This window comes from Oncorhynchus nerka, linkage group LG18, assembly GCF_034236695.1.
Source record: "Oncorhynchus nerka isolate Pitt River linkage group LG18, Oner_Uvic_2.0, whole genome shotgun sequence".
Classification (NCBI taxonomy): Eukaryota; Metazoa; Chordata; class Actinopteri; order Salmoniformes; family Salmonidae; genus Oncorhynchus; species Oncorhynchus nerka.
In genome coordinates, this window is record NC_088413.1 from 10,659,998 (window position 1) to 10,687,709 (window position 27,712).

General features: G+C 42.0%; 1 protein-coding gene across 4 annotated transcripts; it reads right to left on the reverse strand.

Moving 5' to 3' along the window:
- On the reverse strand, nt 1–27,712 carry LOC135561743 (NACHT, LRR and PYD domains-containing protein 1 homolog). 4 transcript variants are annotated; one of them, XM_065003508.1, is made up of 11 exons: nt 27,642–27,709; nt 25,078–25,248; nt 14,708–15,087; nt 12,574–12,611; nt 11,511–11,575; nt 11,168–11,382; nt 10,723–10,979; nt 10,451–10,576; nt 5,028–5,160; nt 4,912–4,941; nt 1–1,886 (listed from the first exon to the last, which is right to left on the reverse strand). In XM_065003508.1, exons 2-11 carry the CDS (start codon nt 25,239–25,241, stop codon nt 1,549–1,551), a joined length of 1,746 nt encoding a protein of 581 aa, XP_064859580.1. In that variant the 5' UTR covers nt 25,242–25,248; nt 27,642–27,709; the 3' UTR covers nt 1–1,548. The 4 variants fall into 4 exon arrangements, with proteins under 4 accessions (XP_064859580.1, XP_064859579.1, XP_064859582.1 ...); XM_065003507.1 differs by lacking the exon at nt 27,642–27,709 and adding an exon at nt 26,084–27,615; XM_065003510.1 differs by lacking the exon at nt 25,078–25,248 and having other exon boundaries at nt 27,642–27,712.

Consider the following 27,712-nt stretch of genomic DNA (forward strand, 5'->3'; position numbering starts at 1 on the left):
TACCCAGAAACAAACATTTATTGACAAAGAATTACAGCCCAGTCAGATCAGGGGTGTATTTATTAGTCGCCCACCGTAGCATAACGTTTTCCAACGTTGGTTGAGTAGGAGTCCTGATCTAGGATCAGGTCTGTTTCCTAGTGAATACACCCCAGGGTGTTGAGTAGGAGTCCTGATCTAGGATCAGGTCTGTTTCCTAGTGAATACACCCCAGGGTGTTGAGTAGGAGTCCTGATCTAGGATCAGGTCTGTTTCCTAGTGAATACACCCCAGGGTGTTGAGTAGGAGTCCTGATCTAGGATCAGGTCTGTTTCCTAGTGAATACACCCCAGGGTGTTGAGTAGGAGTCCTGATCTAGGATCAGGTCTGTTTCCTAGTGAATACACCCCAGGGTGTTGAGTAGGAGTCCTGATCTAGGATCAGGTCTGTTTCCTAGTGAATACACCCCAGGGTGTTGAGTAGGAGTCCTGATCTAGGATCAGGTCTGTTTCCTAGTGAATACACCCCAGGGTGTTGAGTAGGAGTCCTGATCTAGGACCAGGTCTGTTTCCTAGTGAACACACCCCATGTTGTTCAATTGGAGTGTTACTGTCCCCATTTGGTACCCCAACACTGTAACTATCCATTCTACCATTAGGTTGGTACCCCAACACTGTTACTATCCATTCTACCATTAGGTTGGTACCCCAACACTGTTACTATCCATTCTACCATTAGGTTGGTACCCCAACACTGTTACTATCCATTCTACCATTAGGTTGGTACCCCCAACACTGTTACTATCCATTCTACCATTAGGTTGGTACCCCAACACTGTTACTGTCCATTCTACCATTAGGTTGGTACCCCAACACTGTTACTGTCCCCATTCTACCATTAGGTTGGTACCCCAACACTGTTACTATCCATTCTACCATTAGGTTGGTACCCCAACACTGTAACTATCCATTCTACCATTAGGTTGGTACCCCAACACTGTTACTATCCATTCTACCATTAGGTTGGTACCCCAACACTAACTATCCATCCTACCATTAGGTTGGTACCCCAACACTGTTACTATCCATTCTACCATTCGGTTGGTACCCCAACACTGTTACTATCCACTCTACCATTAGGTTGGTACCCCAACACTGTTACTATCCACTCTACCATTAGGTTGGTACCCCAACACTGTTACTATCCATTCTACCATTAGGTTGGTACCCCAACACTGTTACTATCCATTCTACCATTAGGTTGGTACCCCAACACTGTTACTATCCATTCTACCATTAGGTTGGTACCCCAACACTGTTACTATCCATTCTACCATTAGGTTGGTACCCCAACACTGTTACTGTCCATTCTACAATTAGGTTGGTACCCCAACACTGTTACTATCCATTCTACCATTAGGTTGGTACCCCAACACTGTTACTATCCACTCTACCATTAGGTTGGTACCCCAACACTGTTACTATCCACTCTACCATTAGGTTGGTACCCCAACACTGTTACTATCCATTCTACCATTAGGTTGGTACCCCAACACTGTTACTATCCATTCTACCATTCGGTTGGTACTCCAACACTGATCTGAAGCTGTGACCAAAGATTGGGGTCCATCTCCCCAAGAAGGTTGATCATCCTGGAACACGACTCAGTTCCTTTTCTCAACACCATGTCGATGATGTCACGTGCCTTCTCTGCCCTCTCAGCGATCACCTTCACTGACTCCATGTCCTCCTGGTTGATGACTGTGTGTTGCAGGAGTCTGTCCAGCAGTTCATTCAGGACAGGTCCTGATACTCGTTTCACAAACTCTGTCCGTACAGAACGCAGCTGCTGCTCTGCAGAACCAGTCAGACTGCTCTCAGCCGGACCTCCTGCCCCCAACACAGCACCTAAGAGTCAGGTTACAAAATAATTACATGTGTACATTTACATTTCAGTCATTCAGAAGCAGACACTTTCCTCCTTAAATAAAAGCGACCTGAAATAACAAGTATTGAGAAAAAAAAATTTTTTTACAATGACGACCTGCATCACTATTTAATATATAATATATTTAACATATTTAAGGCCGGTTTCACAGACATAGAAAAACAGACTGGGGCTTCAGAACCAGATCTACATCAAGTTCTGGAGGAGATGTCATTGGGTCCTTCAGAACCAGGAGGAGATGTCATTGGGGCATTCAGAACCAGGTTAATCTACATCAAGTCCTGGAGGAGATGTCATTGGGTCCTTCAGAACCAGGTTAATCTACATCAAGTCCTGGAGGAGATGTCATTGGGTCCTTCAGAACCAGGTTAATCTACATCAAGTCCTGGAGGAGATGTCATTGGGTCCTTCAGAACCAGGCTAATCTACATCAAGTCCTGGAGGAGATGTCATTGGGTCCTTCAGAACCAGGTTAATCTACATCAAGTCCTGGAGGAGATGTCATTGGGTCCTTCAGAACCAGGCTAATCTACATCAAGTTCTGGAGGAGATGTCATTGGGACATTCAGAACCAGGTTAATCTACATCAAGTCCTGGAGGAGATGTCATTGGGGCATTCAGAACCAGGTTAATCTACATCAAGTCCTGGAGGAGATGTCATTGGGGCATTCAGAACCAGGTTAATCTACATCAAGTCCTGGAGGAGATGTCATTGGGGCATTCAGAACCAGGTTAATCTACATCAAGTTCTGGAGGAGATGTCATTGGGACATTCAGAACCAGGTTAATCTACATCAAGTCCTGGAGGAGATGTCATTGGGGCATTCAGAACCAGGTTAATCTACATCAAGTCCTGGAGGAGATGTCATTGGGGCATTCAGAACCAGCCTAATCTACATCAAGTCCTGGAGGAGATGTCATTGGGGCATTCAGAACCAGGCTAATCTACATCAAGTCCTGGAGGAGATGTCATTGGGGCATTCAGAGATGTCATTGGGGCATTCAGAACCAGGTTAATCTACATCAAGTCCTGGAGGAGATGTCATTGGGTCCTTCAGAACCAGGCTAATCTACATCAAGTTCTGGAGGAGATGTCATTGGGACATTCAGAACCAGGTTAATCTACATCAAGTCCTGGAGGAGATGTCATTGGGGCATTCAGAACCAGGTTAATCTACATCAAGTCCTGGAGGAGATGTCATTGGGGCATTCAGAACCAGGTTAATCTACATCAAGTCCTGGAGGAGATGTCATTGGGGCATTCAGAACCAGGTTAATCTACATCAAGTTCTGGAGGAGATGTCATTGGGACATTCAGAACCAGGTTAATCTACATCAAGTCCTGGAGGAGATGTCATTGGGGCATTCAGAACCAGGTTAATCTACATCAAGTCCTGGAGGAGATGTCATTGGGGCATTCAGAACCAGGTTAATCTACATCAAGTCCTGGAGGAGATGTCATTGGGGCATTCAGAACCAGGCTAATCTACATCAAGTCCTGGAGGAGATGTCATTGGGGCATTCAGAACCAGGTTAATCTACATCAAGTCATGGAATAGATGTCATTGGGGCATTCAGAACCAGGTTAATCTACATCAAGTCATGGAATAGATGTCATTGGGGCATTCAGAACCAGGCTAATCTACATCAAGTCCTGGAGGAGATGTCATTGGGGCATTCAGAACCAGGCTAATCTACATCAAGTCCTGGAGGAGATGTCATTGTTCTTGAAGACAGTCTTTTATAATCAGGACTAGTCCAGGTCCTACAGTAAACCATGTTGACTGGCCCTCATGCCATTGGTTTGTACAGAGCATTCAGAAAGTATTCAGACCCCTTGACTTTTTCCACATTTTGTTACGTTACAGCCTTGTTCTAAAATTAATTAAGTGTTTTTCCCTCATCGATCTACATACACAATACCCCATAATGGCATCACAATACCCCATAATGGCATCACAATACCCCATAATGGCATCACAATACCCCATAATGGCATCACAATACCCCATAATGGCATCACAATACCCCATAATGACATCACAATACCCCATAATGGCATCACAATACCCCATAATGACATCACAATACCCCATAATGACATCACAATACCCCATAATGAAATTGAAAACTGGTTTTTAGACTTGTTTACAAATAAACAAATACGTTATTTACATAAGTACTTAGACCCTTTGCTATGAGACTCGAAATTCAGCTCAGGTGCATCCTGTTTCCATTGATCATCCTTGAGATGTTTCTACAACTTGGAGTCCACTTGTGGTAAATTGAATTGTTTGGAAAGGCACACACCTGTCTATATAAAGGTCCCACAGTTGACAGTGCATGTCAGAGCAAAAACCAAGCCATGATGTTGAAGGAATTGTCCGTAGAGCCCCGAGACAGGATTGTGTCGAGGCACAGATCTGGGGAAACATATCTGCTGCATTGAAGGTCCCCGAGAACACAGTGGCCTCCATCATTCTGAAATGGAAGAAGTTTGGAACCACCAAGACTCTTCCTGTCTGCACGGCCAAACTGACCAATCGGGGGAGAAGGGCCTCGGTCCGGGAGGTGACCAAGAACCCGACGGTCACTCTGACAGAGCTCTAGTGTTCCTCAGTGGAGATGGGAAAACCAATCAGTCCTTTATGGTAGAGGCCAGACGGAAGCCACTCCTCAGTAAAAGGCACATGACAGCCTGCTTAGAATTTGCAAAAAGGCACCTAAAACACAAAATTCTCTGGTATGATGAAACCAAGATTAAACTCTGGCCTGAATGCCAACTTGGCACCATCCCAACAGTGGTGGCAGCATCATGCTGTGGGGATGTTTTTCAGCGGCAGGGACTGGGAGACTAGTCAGGATTAAGGGAAAGATGAACGGAGAACAGTACAGAGATCCTTGATGAAAACGTGCTCCAGAGTGCTCAGGAGTCAAGGGGTCTGAATACTTTCCGAATGCATTGTAACTCTCATGGTTACTTACTTGTTGAACGGGTGTCAGAGATGTATTCATCTGAAAGATAAACAAAAATGAGGTTATGTCACTCTAAATAGCATCTGGTACTAAAGTACAAAGTGATGATTGACATGTGCTCCTACATCGTGATACTTTCTCTTTCCATGCTGTCCTCTCATCATCACTGAATAACTCCATCTCAATGTCAATCCCTGTTATTTTCACAATCGCCTTGAAAAAGCTTGGTGTGGTGTCTCTTTGTATGAGATGAATCTTCTAGAGAGAGAGAGAGAGAGAGAGAGAGAGAGAGAGAGATTGCCAAAGCAATGTAAACGTATGTTTCCAGTGCCAATAAAGCATTTTGAATTTAATTGAGAGCGAGCGAGAAGGCGACAGCGAGAGAGAGAGCAATGGATAGACATGTTCTTATCCTACTGAAACAATGGACAGACATGTTCTCATTCTACTGAAACAATGGACAGACGACATGTTCTTATTCTATTGAAACAATGGACAGACATGTTCTCATTCTACTGAAACAATGGATAGACGACATGTTCTCATTCTACTGAAACAATGGATAGACATGTTCTCATTCTACTGAAACATGTTCTCATTCTACTGAAACAATGGATAGACGACATGTTCTCATTCTACTGAAACAATGGATAGACATGTTCTCATTCTACTGAAACAATGGATAGACATGTTCTCATTCTACTGAAACAATGGATAGACGACATGTTCTCATTCTACTGAAACAATGGATAGACATGTTCTCATTCTACTGAAACAATGGACAGACGACATGTTCTTATTCTATTGAAACAATGGATAGACATGTTCTCATTCTACTGAAACAATGGATAGACGACATGTTCTCATTCTACTGAAACAATGGATAGACATGTTCTCATTCTACTGAAACAATGGATAGACGACATGTTCTCATTCTACTGAAACAATGGATAGACGACATGTTCTCATTCTACTGAAACAATGGATAGACGACATGTTCTCATTCTACTGAAACATTGGATAGACGACATGTTCTCATTCTACTGAAACATTGGATAGACATGTTCTCATTCTACTGAAACAATGGACAGACATGTTCTCATTCTACTGAAACAATGGATAGACGACATGTTCTCATTCTACTGAAACAATGGATAGACGACATGTTCTCATTCTACTGAAACAATGGATAGACGACATGTTCTCATTCTACTGAAACAATGGATAGACGACATGTTCTCATTCTACTGAAACAATGGATAGACGACATGTTCTCATTCTACTGAAACAATGGATAGACGACATGTTCTCATTCTACTGAAACAATGGATAGAAACAATGGACATGTTCTCATTCTACTGAAACAATGGATAGACATGTTCTCATTCTACTGAAACAATGGATAGACATGTTCTCATTCTACTGAAACAATGGATAGACATGTTCTCATTCTACTGAAACAATGGATAGACATGTTCTCATTCTACTGAAACAATGGATAGACATGTTCTCATTCTACTGAAACAATGGATAGACATGTTCTCATTCTACTGAAACAATGGATAGACATGTTCTCATTCTACTGAAACAATGGATAGACGACATGTTCTCATTCTACTGAAACAATGGATAGACGACATGTTCTCATTCTACTGAAACAATGGATAGACATGTTCTCATTCGACATGTTCTCATTCTACTGAAACAATGGATAGACGACATGTTCTCATTCTACTGAAACAATGGATAGATGTTCTCATTCTACTGACATGTTCTCATTCTACTGAAACAATGGATAGACGACATGTTCTCATTCTACTGAAACAATGGATAGACGACATGTTCTCATTCTACTGAAACAATGGATAGACGACATGTTCTCATTCTACTGAAACAATGGATAGACGACATGTTCTCATTCTACTGAAACAATGGATAGACATGTTCTCATTCATGTTCTGTTCTCATTCTACTGAAACAATGGATAGACGACATGTTCTCATTCTACTGAAACAATGGATAGACGACATGTTCTCATTCTACTGAAACAATGGATAGACGACATGTTCTCATTCTACTGAAACAATGGATAGACGACATGTTCTCATTCTACTGAAACAATGGATAGACGACATGTTCTCATTCTACTGAAACAATGGATAGACGACATGTTCTCATTCTACTGAAACAATGGATAGACATGTTCTCATTCTATGTTCTCATTTCTCATTCTGAAACAATGGATAGACGACATGTTCTCATTCTACTGAAACAATGGATAGACACATGTTCTCATTCTACTGAAACAATGGATAGACATGTTCTCATTCTACTGAAACAATGGATAGACATGTTCTCATTCTACTGTTCTCATTCTACTGAAACAATGGATAGACGACATGTTCTCATTCTACTGAAACAATGGATAGAGACATGTTCTCATTCTAAACAATGGATAGACGACATGTTCTCATTCTACTGAAACAATGGATAGACATGTTCTCATTCTACTGAAACAATGGATAGACATGTTCTCATTCTACTGAAACAATGGATAGACGACATGTTCTCATTCTACTGAAACAATGGATAGACGACATGTTCTCATTCTACTGAAACAATGGAAAGACATGTTCTCATTCTACTGAAACAATGGATAGACATGTTCTCATTCTACTGAAACAATGGATAGACATGTTCTCATTCTACTGAAACAATGGATAGACGACATGTTCTCATTCTACTGAAACAATGGATAGACATGTTCTCATTCTACTGAAACAATGGATAGACGACATGTTCTCATTCTACTGAAACAATGGATAGACGACATGTTCTCATTCTACTGAAACAATGGATAGACGACATGTTCTCATTCTACTGAAACAATGGATAGACATGTTCTCATTCTACTGAAACAATGGATAGACATGTTCTCATTCTACTGAAACAATGGATAGACATGTTCTCATTCTACTGAAACAATGGATAGACATGTTCTCATTCTACTGAAACAATGGATAGACGACATGTTCTCATTCTACTGAAACAATGGATAGACGACATGTTCTCATTCTACTGAAACAATGGATAGACATGTTCTCATTCTACTGAAACAATGGATAGACATGTTCTCATTCTACTGAAACAATGGACAGACATGTTCTCATTCTACTGAAACAATGGATAGACATGTTCTCATTCTACTGAAACAATGGATAGACACTGAAACAATGGATTCTCATTCTACTGAAACAATGGATAGACATGTTCTCATTCTACTGAAACAATGGATAGACGACATGTTCTCATTCTACTGAAACAATGGATAGACATGTTCTCATTCTATGTTCTCATTCTACTGAAACAATGGATAGAAACAATGGACATGTTCTCATTCTACTGAAACAATGGATAGACATGTTCTCATTCTACTGAAACAATGGATAGACATGTTCTCATTCATGTTCTCATTCTACTGAAACAATGGATAGACATGTTCTCATTCTACTGAAACAATGGATAGACGACATGTTCTCATTCTACTGAAACAATGGATAGACATGTTCTCATTCTACTGAAACAATGGATAGACATGTTCTCATTCTACTGAAACAATGGATAGACATGTTCTCATTCTACTGAAACAATGGATAGACATGTTCTCATTCTACTGAAACAATGGATAGACATGTTCTCATTCTACTGAAACAATGGATAGACTACATGTTCTCATTCTACTGAAACAATGGATAGACATGTTCTCATTCTACTGAAACAATGGATAGACATGTTCTCATTCTACTGAAACAATGGATAGAGACATGTTCTCATTCTACTGAAACAATGGATATTCTACTGAAACAATGACATGTTCTCATTCTACTGAAACAATGGATAGACATGTTCTCATTCTACTGAAACAATGGATTGTTCTCATTCTACTGAAACAATGGATAGACATGTTCTCATTCTACTGAAACAATGGATAGACATGTTCTCATTCTACTGAAACAATGGATAGACAATGTTCTCATTCTACTGAAACAATGGATAGACATGTTCTCATTCTACTGAAACAATGGATAGACATGTTCTCATTCTACTGAAACAATGGATAGACATGTTCTCATTCTACTGAAACAATGGATAGACATGTTCTCATTCTACTGAAACAATGGATGTTCTCATTCTACTGAAACAATGGATAGACATGTTCTCATTCTACTGAAACAATGGATAGACATGTTCTCATTCTACTGAAACAATGGATAGACGACATGTTCTCATTCTACTGAAACAATGGATAGTTCTCATTCTACTGAAACAATGTTGTTCTCATTCTACTGAAACAATGGATAGACATGTTCTCATTCTACTGAAACAATGGATAGACATGTTCTCATTCTACTGAAACAATGGATAGACGACATGTTCTCATTCTACTGAAACAATGGATAGACATGTTCTCATTCTACTGAAACAATGGATAGACATGTTCTCATTCTACTGAAACAATGGATAGACATGTTCTCATTCTACTGAAACAATGGATAGACGACATGTTCTCATTCTACTGAAACAATGGATAGACGACATGTTCTCATTCTACTGAAACAATGGATAGACGACATGTTCTCATTCTACTGAAACAATGGATAGACGACATGTTCTCATTCTACTGAAACAATGGATAGACTCATTCTACTGAAACAATGGATAGACTGTTCTCATTCTACTGAAACAATGGATAGACGACATGTTCTCATTCTACTGAAACAATGGATAGACGACATGTTCTCATTCTACTGAAACAATGGATAGACGACATGTTCTCATTCTACTGAAACAATGGATAGACGACATGTTCTCATTCTACTGAAACAATGGATAGACGACATGTTCTCATTCTACTGAAACAATGGATAGACGACATGTTCTCATTCTACTGAAACAATGGATAGACGACATGTTCTCATTCTACTGAAACAATGGATAGACGACATGTTCTCATTCTACTGAAACAATGGATAGACATGTTCTCATTCTACTGAAACAATGGATAGACATGTTCTCATTCTACTGAAACAATGGATAGACATGTTCTCATTCTACTGAAACAATGGATAGACATGTTCTCATTCTACTGAAACAATGGATAGACATGTTCTCATTCTACTGAAACAATGGATAGACATGTTCTCATTCTACTGAAACAATGGATAGACATGTTCTCATTCTACTGAAACAATGGATAGACATGTTCTCATTCTACTGAAACAATGGATAGACATGTTCTCATTCTACTGAAACAATGGATAGACATGTTCTCATTCTACTGAAACAATGGATAGACATGTTCTCATTCTACTGAAACAATGGATAGACATGTTCTCATTCTACTGAAACAATGGATAGACATGTTCTCATTCTACTGAAACAATGGATAGACGACATGTTCTCATTCTACTGAAACAATGGATAGACATGTTCTCATTCTACTGAAACAATGGATAGACGACATGTTCTCATTCTACTGAAACTGTACCGGTGGATTGATGGAGGTAGAACAGGGAATGTTCAGTCTGAAGAAACTGTATAGTTTGAAGGACTGCTCTGGTCTGGAGATGAGAAACCTTGAAGACCCGTAGGACTTTTCCTGTTGTTCCACAGCCTGCGAAACAACCCAGCCAGTCAATGTACAGTCTTATTCAAACATTATTCAGAAAACTGGCAACACACTTATCTTCATTTAATGAGTGTCAACATAAACTGCACCAGTGGTTAGTTAAGGTCATCTCTATAATAATGGTACCTCACCTGTATTTGGCCGGGGTTCCAGGGGAACAGGTACAGGCGAGAAATTAATGTTTCCCTTTTCACTGTCAGATAGAGCATCAGCTCACAGTGGACATCTACGTTCCAAGACAGTAATCTCAGTATCAGAGCGATAGGTGAAAACTTGGGATGGAGAATCTTAACATGGAATCTGGTGACCTCATGCACTTCCTCTAAAGACACTCCATGTTCCTCTGCATGAAGAATCTTCATCTCATTCCTCAAGGAAGGGTTGGTCCCTGAACAACACAATACAAAGGAGACAGAAAGACAAATATTGAATTATTCATCCAACTAAAACACAAAGAATATGCAGTACCAGATCACAGTAAACTCAAACTCCCAGAATAGTTTATAAATGAATTGAGGAAGTGAAACTCAGTTACATGGAAATGTCTTTCTGAATACTATTTCTATATGGTTTTACCTAAACAGACAAAGTGTGGCAGATGAACTTCCTCCAGTTCACCTAACTCCATAGTGATGTCCAGCAATGGACCACCTTGTGTGTACTGCATGTCTTTCAGAAGTTGACTGTAGGGTTCCCAGTTCCTGAAGTGATACTTCAGAATGACATCTCTCTCACACAGCCAGCGGAGCCCAGACACTGTGCACTCATAACTCCCTTTGGGTGTCCTGTGCCTGAGGGCAACAACAATATGGTAGAGGGTCAATCATCAAATGGGGAGGTTGGATTAGAAGACTATTCCCAAAGGTAATGAGGAAATACACTAGCAAGTGGAATTAAATGTTAAAAGTAGTTATTTTACCTGAACATTGTCACTCCCTGGGCAGTGGAAGTCAAGGGTTCAATCTGAAGCCAGTGTGTGGAGTCCTGAACAAGGACAAGCATGTCAGTAATACATATGGGGCCTGTTTCCTGGACACAGATTGAGTCTAGTGCTGGACTTACAGCATGCTCAATGGAAGTGTCAATAGAAAGTTCTTTAAGGTCCAGGACTAGACTTAATCTGTGTCCGGGAAACTGGCCCATTAACCAAAGTAACTAATCTAATATATGTATTCAATGTTACATGGAATGCTGGTGATTTATCAATTAAACTGTCTAATGACAAAATATGACAACAGCTAAAGTCCTGCATGACTACAAGCAGAACACAGGACTGTCTATATCCCAGTATGAATGGTTGGTCAGTACACACCTGGTTTTGAGACTGTGTTTATATTACTAAAGCAGAACACAGGACTGTCTATATCCCAGTATGAATGGTTGGTCCAGTACACACCTGGCTTTGAGACTGTGTTTATATTACTAAAGCAGAACACAGGACTGTCTATATCCCAGTATGAATGGTTGGTCAGTACACACCTGGCTTTGAGACTGTGTTTATATTACTAAAGCAGAACACAGGACTGTCTATATCCCAGTATGAATGGTTGGTCACTACACACCTGGCTTTGAGACTGTGCAGGAGTGGTAGAGATACTCTGAATGATCGGCTATGAAAAGCCAACTGACATTTACTCCTGAGGTGCTGACCTGTTGCACCCTCGACATCCACTGTGATTATTATTATTATTTGACCCTGCTGGTCGTCTATGAACATTTGAACATCTTGGCCATGTTCTGTTATAATGCACAGCCAGAAGAGGACTGGCCACCCCTCAGAGCCTGGTTCCACTCTAGGTTTCTTCCTAGGTTCTGGCCTTTCTAGGGAGTTTTTCCTAGCCACCGTGCTTCTACACCTATATTGCTTGCTGTTTGGGGTTTTAGGCTGGGTTTCTGTACAGCACTTTGAGATATCAGCTGATGTAAGAAGGGTTTTACAAATAAATTTGATGTAAAAGTAAGAACTGAGACTAATGACTTACCTCCACATGGTCACAAGTCTTACAGCTCTGAGGAATCACTGAAGGCAAAAGTAGTTGTTATTTAAAACGGACAATCTCATGGAATAATGAATTAATAATTATTAAATAGACTTGTAATAATAATTTATATAAGTGAGCAACAGTCTCAGAATGTACACTCATTATTAACATACCCTAATCTGACATTAGTGTTATATTAATGAATGTTTGTGGAAGCAGGAAACATCGTTCTGGTCGATGTTGAGGGCCTGATTTCTGCTAGATCCTAGGATGAGAGTTTATTGGTAGAGTCAGATAAATGTATGTTGTACGAGCAGCACCACAGATATTGTGATGAGCAAGATGCCCGACTTCTCTCTCACACAGTCACACACAGTATCTGTCCATGTGCGTGGGTCTTCTTCACTCTCTTACAACGTGGTAGCCACCGGACCAAAACAGTGGTCTAGCCTTGCGCTCCAAAGCTCTTAGTTGATGCAGAAATTCACCCACTATTACCAGCCTTTCTTAATGAAAGTATGGGTCGCGACGTGTCAGAGTAAATGTATAATTATTTAATGATTTACTGGAATTGATTCGGCCAAGTGCATCTGCGCTCTCTGCCTGTTAGCAGCGGTCTGTGCTCAGTTTGGCAGCTGGGTGAGTAGGAGAGGGAGATGCCCGTGTGCTTCGCGGTTAAACCGGATATATTTTTCTGCGACACATCGTTCAGCAGCGGATGAGGCCCTGTTAGCCACTCAACATCACTCACCGCTGTCATCAAATGGACTCATACTAGCCACAAGTTCAGAATGAGCTCCAATTGTCATAAAACGCAAATACAGGGATGAGTTTCTCTCTCTTTCATACACACGTTGAGAAATAACGAGGAGCGCCCACTCTGTTTTGTGCGGGGAATTTGCGTTAGTAATGAGTCTCTCAAAACAAACAAATTAATTAAAAACAACACGTCCTGACCAAACGTCCGCAACATGATGGTAAACCCATTGACTTCCTTCAGAACAAGGCAGAATACTTCAGGAAACAGTGCGACGGTGGAAAACTAAGTCACCTAGCAAGGCATTGTAGTCATTTTTTTATAACAGGTATAACATTTTATAACATAAGCAGAAATAAGGGAGTACTAACTCTCATAGTAGTAGATGTGCGTTTCTCTTTCAAACAATCCCCTGGCCTTGTACACAGCTAATAGCTCAAATTAGCCAAAGCAAGCTAGCTAGTTACGGATGGTGCAACCCTTAGTAACAGTACAGATTAATATTTAAAAAATGATCAGGCCTACTGTACATCTTACTGTAGAAAGTATTGTTTTAAACTAGTCTTGGTTGGAACTGTTGCTGTTCAAATACAAGTAATAATTTGTATTCTGAACTGGAATAAACTGATTGAAGGAAGATTTTTTTTTTTTTTGAGGCAAACAGTCATCGACAGCAGGAAGCGGTCTCCTGCCTGACTGAGGAAACAGTAGAGGTTCTGGTCCAGTTTGGCTCCACATACCTACGCGGTGAGTCAGGGTTAGGAACTCTTGACATACTTAAAAACACAAGTACAGAAACAGTCTCAAGGTTGAGTATGACCTCAGTGTTGCACTGTTAACCACGGAGCCCAGAATAGACCTGCTTGTTGAAAACATCAACAAGACACACACCTCTCATTAGGACTGTGTGTGTTTTCGAGTCTACACCTGTGTGATCAATCAGTTTATTCCCAGTTCAGAATGAAAATGATTTATTGTATTTTTAGCAGCAAACAGTTCCAACCTAGACAGATATGTAAGAGTGTTTTAAATGGGGGAAAATGAACATTAAAATATTTTTAAATGGGTATTTAATTTAATTGTTATTTGTTTTAGGCATAAGGGCAATGAAATGTACCAATATTTATGTATTGTTGCATATTTTCCTAAGCTTGGGTCCCAGGAAAAACACATAATCTGTAATTTGGGTCCCAGGCTGAAAAAGTTTAAGAACCCCTGCACTATGTTGTTTACATTGTGCATCTACGTCATATTGCGGTCTCTACCTTTAAGTGTGTTTTGACCAAATAGATCATGATTGTTTTCCTTGTCTGGGACTCAAGTATAATGAACGCTTTTATCATATTTTGATTAAAAAATAATGATCAGTTAACTCACATTCCTCAGGTCCAGGCTTGATACAACTCTCTCCACCATGGTCTCTGGTGTCCTCAGGTCCAGGCTTGATACAACTCTCTCCACCATGGTCTCTGGTGTCCTCAGGTCCAGGCTTGATACAACTCTCTCCACCATGGTCTCTGGTGTCCTCAGGTCCAGGCTTGATACAACTCTCTCCACCATAGTCTCTGGTGTTCTCAGGTCCAGGCTTGATACAACTCTCTCCTCCATGGTCTCTGGTGTCCTCAGGTCCAGGCTTGATACAACTCTCTCCACCATGGTCTCTGGTGTCCTCAGGTCCAGGCTTTAACCAACACTCTCCACCATGGTCTCTGGTGTCCTCAGGTCCAGGCTCGATACAACTCTCTCCACCATGGTCTCTGGTGTTGGTAAAGCAGAAGGATAGACTGTGAATAAACTAAATACAACTTATAAAGGCTTGATATAGCATACATACAGTCTTCATAAGCAATACAAAGTGTGTACAAAGGGTGACAGAACAGCTCCCTATGTGGGGTGCATTGTCAAATGTGACATAACATACTATGTCAACTTCAAAATGTGGCCCTGTGTAGCTCAGTTGGAAGAGCACGGTGCTTGAAATGTCAGGGTTGTGGGTTCGACTCCCACCGGGAAAGAGCATATGCTAAATTATGTAAATGTGACATAACGCCCCTATGTCAACTTTGATAAAAGCAATACTGATGGTGACATTACACGTGACATTGCTTATCATGATGAAAGCCCCTAGAGATGTGAAGTCACCCCAGGTATCATGAGTTACACCCCCCCCTCAAAACACTGCACTGCGCTTCTGACACAAAATTGAGACCTACACCTGAGTGAGACTGACATTACAGTGAGACTGTTCTATTCAACAGGTTCTGCTGCCCTCTAGTGGTTAGAGTGAGACTGACATTACAGTGAGGCTGTTCACTGTATGGGATTCTCTACTTTACATAGTCTCTGTTCTGATCATTCACTGTATGGGATTCTCTACTTTACATAGTCTCTGTTCTACTCATTCACTGTATGGGATTCTCTACTTTACATAGTCTCTGTTCTGATCATTCACTGTATGGGATTCTCTACTTTACATAGTCTCTGTTCTGATCATTCACTGTATGGGATTCTCTACTTTACATAGTCTCTGTTCTGATCATTCACTGTATGGGATTCTCTACTTTACATAGTCTCTGTTCTGATCATTCACTGTATGGGATTCTCTACTTTACATAGTCTCTGTTCTGATCATTCACTGTATGGGATTCTCTACTTTACATAGTCTCTGTTCTGATCATTCACTGTATGGGATTCTCTACTTTACATAGTCTCTGTTCTACTCATTCACTGTATGGGATTCTCTACTTTACATATAGTCTCTGCTCATTCACTGTATGGGATTCTCTACTTTACATAGTCTCTGTTCTGATCATTCACTGTATGGGATTCTCTACTTTACATAGTCTCTGTTCTGATCATTCACTGTATGGGATTCTCTACTTTACATAGTCTCTGTTCTGATCATTCACTGTATGGGATTCTCTACTTTACATAGTCTCTGATCATTCACTGTATGGGATTCTCTACTTTACATAGTCTCTGATCATTCACTGTATGGGATTCTCTACTTTACATAGTCTCTGTTCTACTCATTCACTGTATGGGATTCTCTACTTTACATAGTCTCTGTTCTGATCATTCACTGTATGGGATTATCTACTTTACATAGTCTCTGTTCTACTCATTCACTGTATGGGATTCTCTACTTTACATAGTCTCTGTTCTACTCATTCACTGTATGGGATTCTCTACTTTACATAGTCTCTGTTCTGATCATTCACTGTATGGGATTCTCTACTTTACATAGTCTCTGTTCTGATCATTTACTGTATGGGATTCTCTACTTTACATAGTCTCTGTTCTGATCATTCACTGTATGGGATTCTCTACTTTACATAGTCTCTGTTCTACTCATTCACTGTATGGGATTATCTACTTTACATAGTCTCTGTTCTGATCATTCACTGTATGGGATTCTCTACTTTACATAGTCTCTGTTCTGATCATTCACTGTATGGGATTCTCTACTTTACATAGTCTCTGTTCTACTCATTCACTGTATGGGATTCTCTACTTTACATATAGTCTCTGCTCATTCACTGTATGGGATTCTCTACTTTACATAGTCTCTGATCATTCACTGTATGGGATTCTCTACTTTACATAGTCTCTGATCATTCACTGTATGGGATTCTCTACTTTACATAGTCTCTGTTCTACTCATTCACTGTATGGGATTCTCTACTTTACATATAGTCTCTGCTCATTCACTGTATGGGATTCTCTACTTTACATAGTCTCTGTTCTACTCATTCACTGTATGGGATTCTCTACTTTACATAGTCTCTGTTCTACTCATTCACTGTATGGGATTCTCTACTTTACATAGTCTCTGTTCTACTCATTCACTGTATGGGATTCTCTACTTTACATAGTCTCTGTTCTACTCATTCACTGTATGGGATTCTCTACTTTACATAGTCTCTGTTCTACTCATTCACTGTATGGGATTCTCTACTTTACATAGTCTCTGTTCTGATCATTCACTGTATGGGATTCTCTACTTTACATAGTCTCTGTTCTACTCATTCACTGTATGGGATTCTCTACTTTACATAGTCTCTGTTCTACTCATTCACTGTATGGGATTATCTACTTTACATAGTCTCTGTTCTGATCATTCACTGTATGGGATTCTCTACTTTACATAGTCTCTGTTCTGATCATTCACTGTATGGGATTATCTACTTTACATAGTCTCTGTTCTGATCATTCACTGTATGGGATTATCTACTTTACATAGTCTCTGTTCTGATCATTCACTGTATGGGATTCTCTACTTTACATAGTCTCTGTTCTACTCATTCACTGTATGGGATTCTCTACTTTACATAGTCTCTGTTCTGATCATTCACTGTATGGGATTCTCTACTTTACATAGTCTCTGTTCTAATTCACTGTATGGGATTCTCTAACATAGTCTCTGTTCTACTCATTCACTGTATGGGATTCTCTACTTTACATAGTCTCTGTTCTACTCATTCACTGTATGGGATTCTCTACTTTACATAGTCTCTGTTCTGATCATTCACTGTATGGGATTCTCTACTTTACATAGTCTCTGTTCTACTCATTCACTGTATGGGATTCTCTACTTTACATAGTCTCTGTTCTACTCATTCACTGTATGGGATTCTCTACTTTACATAGTCTCTGTTCTACTCATTCACTGTATGGGATTCTCTACTTTACATAGTCTCTGTTCTACTCATTCACTGCCCAGAGAACAGACCAAGATTGAGAACATCTCACTATTTTTTAAACTATTTTCTACATTGTAGAATAATAGTGAAGACATCAAAACTATGAAATAACACATATGGAATCATGTAGTAACCAAAAAAGTGTTGAACAAATCAAAAAATATTTTAGATTTTAGATTCTTCAAATAGCCACCCTTTGCCTTGATGACAGCTTTGCACACTCTTGGCATTCTCTCGGCACTGCATCTCAGTGTTAGAGGCATCACTACAGACCCTGGTTCGATTCCAGGCTGTATCACAACCGGCCGTGATTGGGAGTCCCATAGTACAGTGTACAATTGTCATTGTAAATAAGAATTTGTTCTTAACTGGACTTGCATAGTTAAATAAACACACACATATATATATATATATATATATATATATACACACATTCACACATATACATGCATCAATTATCTATGGGATTATAATGGATGACAGAACCCTGTGAGTTTGTATTCTGAATTTCATGGTCGCACATTGAGATTCATGGTTACAAGTACGATTCCTCTTCGCTACTTCCTGAGGCGGCTGTGGTTTTGGCTGATTGGTCAGGAGTAAAAAAAGGTCCTACCCACAAAGCAACTGAAACCATTTTTACAGAAATCTCTTTCTATTAACTTACTAAACTGTTTACAAGTTTACGAATCTCTTGGTTTTGTGACACTGACAGAACTCTGAGCGTGCCCAGATAAAACATCTGCAAGTGTATTTTTTGATTCACAGCAGAATATTCATACTAGTAAATGGGCCTGTAATAATTCTGAAAATAAATTATTTTTGCAAATCGTATTGAGCGTATTCAAATGTCAAGTTATAAGTCTGCGACCATTATTCAATGGTCATTATTATTATTATTATTATCCCGAGTGGCGCAGTGGTTTAGAGATTCTGGGTTAGAGTCCAGGCCCGGTCTCAGCCGGCCACAACCGGGAGACCCATGGGGCGGCGCACAATTGGCTCAGCGTCGTCCAGGTTAGGGAGGGTTTGGCCGGCAAGGATGTCCGTGTCCCATTGCGCACTTGTAACGGCGTTCGTCTGTTGAAAGAAGAGAGTCGGACCGAAATGCAGCGTGTAGGTTACTCATGTGCTTTAATAAAGGAAATAGCGATACATGAAATAACTGTGAGATACAAAACAACAAACGGAACGTGAAACTATACAGCCTATCTGGTGAATACACAAAGACAGGTACAATCACCCACGAAATACAACGCGAACTCAGGCTACCTAAATACGGTTCCCAATCCGAGACAACGAGAAGCACCTGACTCTTAATTGAGAACCGCCTCAGGCAGCCCAGCCTAACAACACCCCTACTCAACCGCAATCCCAACTATACAAACCCCAATACGAAAACAACATATAAACCCATGTCACACCCTGGCCTACCCAAACATATAACAAAAACACAAAATACCATGACCAAGGCGTGACAGCACCTAGCAACTCCTGTGGCGGGGCCCCGGGCGCAGTGTACGCTGACACGGTCGCCAGGTGTACGGTGTTTCCTCCGACATGTTGGTGTCAAGAAGCAGTGCGGCTTGGCTGGGTTGTGATTTCGGAGGACGCACGACTCTCGGCCTTCGCATCTCCAGAGTCTGTACGGGAGTTGCAGCGATGAGACAAGACTGTAACTACCAATTAGATACCACGAAAAAGGGGTGAAAAACAACAACACAACATGATACAAGATTGTGAAATGTAATTACAGATTTGTGAATCGTAATTGCAACCACGAATCTCAATGTGTGACGACAAACTCACAGGGTTTTGTCATTATCGAAATATGTGGGATTGGATAGAACCCTAGCCTGTTACCAGTTGGATAGAAACCTAGCCTGTTACCAGTTGGATAGAACCCTAGCCTGTTACCAGTTGGATAGAACCCTAGCCTGTTACCAGTTGGATAGAACCCTAGCCTGTTACCAGTTGGATAGAAACCTAGCCTGTTACCAGTTGGATAGAAACCTAGCCTGTTACCAGTTGGATAGGACCCTAGCCTGTTACCAGTTGGATAGAAACCTAGCCTGTTACCAGTTGGATAGAAACCTAGCCTGTTACCAGTTGGATAGAACCCTAGCCTGTTACCAGTTGGATAGAACCCTAGCCTGTTACCAGTTGGATAGAACCCTAGCCTGTTACCAGTTGGATAGAAACCTAGCCTGTTACCAGTTGGATAGAAACCTAGCCTGTTACCAGTTGGATAGGACCCTAGCCTGTTACCAGTTGGATAGAAACCTAGCCTGTTACCAGTTGGATAGAAACCTAGCCTGTTACCAGTTGGATAGAACCCTAGCCTGTTACCAGTTGGATAGAACCCTAGCCTGTTACCAGTTGGATATAAACCTAGCCTGTTACCAGTTGGATAGAACCCTAGCCTGTTACCAGTTGGATAGAACCCTAGCCTGTTACCAGTTGGATAGAAACCTAGCCTGTTACCAGTTGGATAGAAACCTAGCCTGTTACCAGTTGGATAGAAACCTAGCCTGTTACCAGTTGGATAGAAACCTAGCCTGTTACCAGTTGGATAGAAACCTAGCCTGTTAACAGATGGATAGAAACCTAGCCTGTTACCAGTTGGATAGAAACCTAGCCTGTTACCAGTTGGATAGAAACCTAGCCTGTTACCAGTTGGATAGAACCCTAGCCTGTTACCAGTTGGATAGAAACCTAGCCTGTTACCAGTTAGATAGAAACCTAGCTTGTTACCAGTTGGATAGAAACCTAGTCTGTTACCAGTTGGATAGAAACCTAGCCTGTTACCAGTTGGATAGAAACCTAGCCTGTTACCAGTTGGATATAAACCTAGCCTGTTACCAGTTGGATATAAACCTAGCCTGTTACCAGTTGGATAGAAACCTAGCCTGTTACCAGTTAGATAGAAACCTAGCTTGTTACCAGTTGGATAGAAACCTAGTCTGTTACCAGTTGGATAGAAACCTAGCCTGTTACCAGTTGGATAGAAATCTAGCCTACCAGTTGGATAGATTGTTACCAGTTGGATATAAACCTAGCCTGTTACCAGTTGGATATAAACCTAGCCTGTTACCAGTTGGATAGATTGTTACCAGTTGGATAGAAATCTAGCCTGTTACCAGTTGGATAGATTGTTACCAGTTGGATAGAAACCTAGCCTGTTACCAGTTGGATAGATTGTTACCAGTTGGATAGAAATCTAGCCTGTTACCAGTTGGATAGATTGTTACCAGTTGGATAGAAACCTAGCCTGTTACCAGTTGGATAGAAACCTAGCCTGTTACCAGTTGGATAGAAACCTAGCCTGTTACCAGTTGGATAGAAATCTAGCCTGTTACCAGTTGGATAGATTGTTACCAGTTGGATAGAAATCTAGCCTGTTACCAGTTGGATAGATTGTTACCAGTTGGATAGAAACCTAGCCTGTTACCAGTTGGATAGAAACCTAGCCTGTTACCAGTTGGATAGAAACCTAGCCTGTTACCAGTTGGATAGATTGTTACCAGTTGGATAGAAACCTAGCCTGTTACCAGTTGGATAGAAACCTAGCCTGTTACCAGTTGGATAGAAACCTAGCCTGTTACCAGTTGGATAGAAACCTAGCTTGTTACCAATTGGATAGAAACCTAGCCTGTTACCAGTTGGATAGAAACCTAGCCTGTTACCAGTTGGATAGAAACCTAGCCTGTTACCAGTTGGATAGAACCCTAGCTTGTTACCAGTTGGATAACAGAACAGGGCTCCGGGCAGCCGAGCGGAAATGGAGGAAAACTCGCCTCCCTGCGGACCTGGCATCCTTTCACTCCCTCCTCTCTACATTTTCCTCCTCTGTCTCTGCTGCTAAAGCCACTTTCTACCACTCTAAATTCCAAGCATCTGCCTCTAACCCTAGGAAGCTCTTTGCCACCTTCTCCTCCCTCTTGAATCCTCCTCCCCCTCCCCCCCTCCTCCCTCTCTGCAGATGACTTCGTCAACCATTTTGAAAAGAAGGTCGACGACATCCGATCCTCGTTTGCTAAGTCAAACGACACCGCTGGTTCTGCTCCTCACTGCCCTACCCTGTGCTCTGACCTCTTTCTCCCCTCTCTCTCCAGATGACATCTCGCGTCTTGTGACGGCCGGCCGCCCAACAACCTGCCCGCTTGACCCTATCCCCTCCTCTCTTCTCCAGACCATCTCCGGTGACCTTCTCCCTTACCTCACCTCGCTCATCAACTCATCCCTGACCGCTGGCTACGTCCCTCCCGTCTTCAAGAGAGCGAGAGTTGCACCCCTTCTGAAAAAACCTACACTCGATCCCTCCGATGTCAACAACTACAGACCAGTATCCCTTCTTTCTTTTCTCTCCAAAACTCTTGAACGTGCCGTCCTTGGCCAGCTCTCCCGCTATCTCTCTCAGAATGACCTTCTTGATCCAAATCAGTCAGGTTTCAAGACTAGTCATTCAACTGAGACTGCTCTTCTCTGTATCACGGAGGCGCTCCGCACTGCTAAAGCTAACTCTCTCTCCTCTGCTCTCATCCTTCTAGACCTATCGGCTGCCTTCGATACTGTGAACCATCAGATCCTCCTCTCCACCCTCTCCGAGTTGGGCATCTCCGGCGCGGCCCACGCTTGATTGCGTCCTACCTGACAGGTCGCTCCTACCAGGTGGCGTGGCGAGAATCCGTCTCCTCACCACGTGCTCTCACCACTGGTGTCCCCCAGGGCTCTGTTCTAGGCCCTCTCCTATTCTCGCTATACACCAAGTCACTTGGCTCTGTCATAACCTCACATGGTCTCTCCTATCATTGCTATGCAGACGACACACAATTAATCTTCTCCTTTCCCCTTCTGACGACCAGGTGGCGAATCGCATCTCTGCATGTCTGGCAGACATATCAGTGTGGATGACGGATCATCACCTCAAGCTGAACCTCGGCAAGACGGAGCTGCTCTTCCTCCCGGGAAGGACTGCCCGTTCCATGATCTCGCCATCACAGTTGACAACTCCATTGTGTCCTCCTCCCAGAGCGCTAAGAACCTTGGCGTGATCCTGGACAACACCCTGTCGTTCTCAAATAACATCAAGGCGGTGGCCCGTTCCTGTAGGTTCATGCTCTACAACATCCGCAGAGTATGACCCTGCCTCACACAGGAAGCGGCGCAGGTCCTAATCCAGGCACTTGTCATCTCCCGTCTGGATTACTGCAACTCGCTGTTGGCTGGGCTCCCTGCCTGTGCCATTAAACCCCTACAACTCATCCAGAACGCCGCAGCCCGTCTGGTGTTCAACCTTCCCAAGTTCTCTCACGTCACCCCGCTCCTCCGCTCTCTCCACTGGCTTCCAGTTGAAGCTCGCATCCGCTACAAGACCATGGTGCTTGCCTACGGAGCTGTGAGGGGAACGGCACCTCAGTACCTCCAGGCTCTGATCAGGCCCTACACCCAAACAAGGGCACTGCATTCATCCACCTCTGGCCTGCTCGCCTCCCTACCACTGAGGAAGTACAGTTCCCGCTCAGCCCAGTCAAAACTGTTCGCTGCTCTGGCCCCCAATGGTGGAACAAACTCCCTCACGACGCCAGGACAGCGGAGTCAATCACCACCTTCCGGAGACACCTGAAACCCCACCTCTTTAAGGAATACCTAGGATAGGATAAAGTATTCCCTCTCACCCCCCTTAAAAGATTTAGATGCACTACTGTTCCACTGGATGTCATAAGGTGAATGCACCAATTTGTAAGTCGCTCTGGATAAGAGCGTCTGCTAAATGACTTAAATGTTAAATGTTAGAAACCTAGCCTGTTACCAGTTGGATAGAAACCTAGCTTGTTACCAGTTGGATAGAAACCTAGCTTGTTACCAGTTGGATAGAAACCTAGTCTGTTACCAGTTGGATATAAACCTAGCCTGTTACCAGTTGGATAGAAACCTAGCCTGTTACCAGTTGGATAGAAACCTAGCCTGTTACCAGTTGGATAGATTGTTACCAGTTGGATAGAAACCTAGCCTGTTACCAGTTGGATAGAAACCTAGCCTGTTACCAGTTGGATAGAAACCTAGCCTGTTACCTGTTGGATAGAAACCTAGCTTGTTACCAGTTGGATAGAAACCTAGCTTGTTACCAGTTGGATAGATTGTTACCAGTTGGATAGAAACCTAGCCTGTTACCAGTTGGATAGATTGTTACCAGTTGGATAGAAACCTAGCCTGTTACCAGTTGGATAGAAACCTAGCTTGTTACCAGTTGGATAGATTGTTACCAGTTGGATAGAAACCTAGCCTGTTACCAGTTGGATAGAAACCTAGCCTGTTACCAGTTGGATAGAAACCTAGCCTGTTACCAGTTGGATAGAAACCTAGCCTGTTACCAGTTGGATAGAAACCTAGCCTGTTACCAGTTGGATAGAACCCTAGCCTGTTACCAGTTAGATAGAACCCTAGCCTGTTACCAGTTAGATAGAACCCTAGCCTGTTACCAGTTAGATAGAAACCTAGCCTGTTACCAGTTAGATAGAACCCTAGCCTGTTACCAGTTGGATAGATTGTTACCAGTTGGATAGAACCCTAGCCTGTTACCAGTTGGATAGAACCCTAGCCTGTTACCAGTTAGATAGAAACCTAGCCTGTTACCAGTTAGATAGAACCCTAGCCTGTTACCAGTTGGATAGATTGTTACCAGTTGGATAGAACCCTAGCCTGTTACCAGTTGGATAGAAACCTAGCCTGTTACCAGTTGGATAGAAACCTAGCCTGTTACCAGTTGGATAGAAACCTAGCCTGTTACCAGTTGGATAGAACCCTAGCCTGTTACCAGTTGGATAGAACCCTAGCCTGTTACCAGTTGGATAAAACCCTAGCCTGTTACCAGTTGGATAGAAACCTAGTCTGTTACCAGATGGATAGAAACCTAGCTAGCAGTTGGTCCTAGGAATTTTTTTACATAATGATATAGGCCTACATTTTATGTCATTTGGAAACACTTCTCTTCAAATTAGTTGTATATCTTTAAAATAACTATATTTACAATTTATATCTTACCTCTTAGAACTGGTGTCTTGAGGCACACTCTTTTTAGAGGGTGTGGCCCCTTCCTCTCGGTCAGAATACTTCCTTTTAGAGGCAGTGCCTCGCTTCTCGCTCTCCCCAGAGAGACTCATTTCAGAGGCAGTGGTCCCCTCCTCTCTCTCCCCACAGAGACTCATCAGCTATCTGGATTTGGGTGAATGAGAAATGGGGAGGCTTGGGCAAGTTGCTATGGGGAGGAGTGCAGGGCTGTGGACCGGGGTTGGGGTAGCCAGGTGGAAAGCATGGCCAGCTGTAGAAAAACGCTTTTTGAAATTCTCAATTATCACGGATTTAATCGGTGGTGACAGTGTTTCCTAGCCTCAGTGCTGTGGGCAGCTGGGAGGAGGTGCTCTTATTCTCCATGGACTTTAGTGTCCCATAACGTTTTGGAGTTTGTGCTACAGGAAGCAAATTTCTGTTTGAAAAAGCTAGCCTTTGCTTTCCTAACTGCCTGTGTGTATTGGTTCCTACCTTCCCTGAAAAGTTGCATATCGCGGGGGCTATTCGATGCTAATGCAGAACGCCACAGGATGTTTTTGTGCTGGTCAAGAGCAGTCAAGTTTGGAGTGAACCAAGGGCTATATCTGTTCCTGGTTCTACATTTTTTGAATGGGGCATGCTTATTTAAGATGGTGAGGAAAGCACTTTTAAAGAATAACCAGGCATCCTCTACTGACGGAATGAGGTCAATATCCTTCCAGGATACCCGGGCCAGGTCAATTAGAAATGCCTGCTTGCTGAAGTGTTTTAGGGAGCGTTTGACAGTGATGAGGGGTGGTCGTTTGACCGCAGACCCATTACAGACGCAGGCAATGAGGCACCGACAGAGATGGCCGCTTCTCTTCGCATTCCTAGGAAACTATGCAGTATTTTTTTGTTTTTTTATGTGTTATTTCTTACATTGTTACCCCAGGTAATCTTAGGTTTTATCACATACAGTCGGGAGGAACTATTGGATATACGAGCAACGTCAACTCACCATCATTACGACCAGGAATATGACTTTCCAAAAGCGGATCCTCCGTTTTGCCCACTACCCAGGACAATGGATCGGATCTGTTCACCCCACTATCATCCAGAAGGCCAGGTCAGTACAGGTGCATCAAAGCAGGGACCGAGAGACTGAAAAACAGCTTCTATCTCAAGGCCATCAGACTGTTAAACAGCCATCCCGAACATTGAGTGGCTGCTGCCAACATACTGACTCAACTCCAGCCACTTTAATAATGGAAAAATTGATGTAATAAATGTATCACTAGCCACTTATATATGTTTACATACCCTACATTACTCATCTCATATGTATATACTGTACTCTATACCAGCTACTGCATCTTGATGTAATGTATCACTAGACACTTTAAACAATGCCACTTATATAAGTTTACATACCCTACATTAGTCATCTCATATGTATATACTGTACTCTATACCATCCACTGCATCTTGCCTGTGCCACTCTATACCATCACTCATTCATATATTTTTTTATGTACATATTCTCATTCATTCCTTCACACTTGTGTGTATAAGGTAATTGTTGTGAAATATTTAGGTTAGATTACTCGTTGGATATTACTGCATTGTCGGAACTAGAAGCACAAGCATTTCGCTACACTCGCATTAACATCTGCACATGACAAATAAATTTGATTGCTGAGATCCTGGTTGAAGACAGCAGAGGTGTATTTGGAGGGCAGGTTGGTTAGGATGACATCTATGAGGGTGCCCATGTTTACGGATTTGGGGTTGTACCTGGTACATTCATTGATAATTTGTGTGAGATTGAGGGCATCAAATTTAGATCGTAGGATGGCCGGAGTGTTAAGCATGTCCCCGTTTAGGTCGCCTAACAGCACAAGCTCTGAAGATAGATGGGGGTTAATCAATTCACATATGGTGTCCAGGGCACAGCTGGGGGCAGGAGGAGGTCAATAGCAAGCTGCAACCGTGAGAGACTTGTTTCTGGAAAGGTGGATTTTTAAAAGTAGAAGCTCAAATAGTTTGGTCACAGACCTGGATAGTTTGGCAAAACTCTGCAGGCTAAACTCCGCCCCTTTGGCAGTTATATTTTTGTCGGAAAATAGTTAAGGACGGAAATTTCAGGCTTGGCTGGGTTGTGATTACGGGGAACGCACGACTCTCGGCATTCGCTTCTCCGGAGTCCATACGGGAGATGCAGCGATGAGACAAGACTAACTACCAATTGGATGCCACGAAATTGGGGAGGAAAAAAATGGGTGCATTTTTACATTTTATTTAAATAAATTATAATCGCGATCTTGTGCAGACAATCGCCCATACCCTACCTCATAGCCCCATACCCTACCGCATAGCCCTGTCGCCTATAATATAACATAATCAATATGAATCAGCATCAATGTAAGGAAGCCTAAAAATATCATTTTGAAAGTTGAAATCAGTAATGTAATAATATAAGAATTCGGATGTCTTACACCCTAAATCACCTTTCTCTGCGATGGCCTAACTTCTCCAAAAACACGTCTCTACATAATATTGTAAAAAAAGCAACAAACCTCAGAAACATGTTTTCTTCGGCCGATGGTGTTAATTTATTTATCTACTTCCTTATAAATGTACTTCCTGT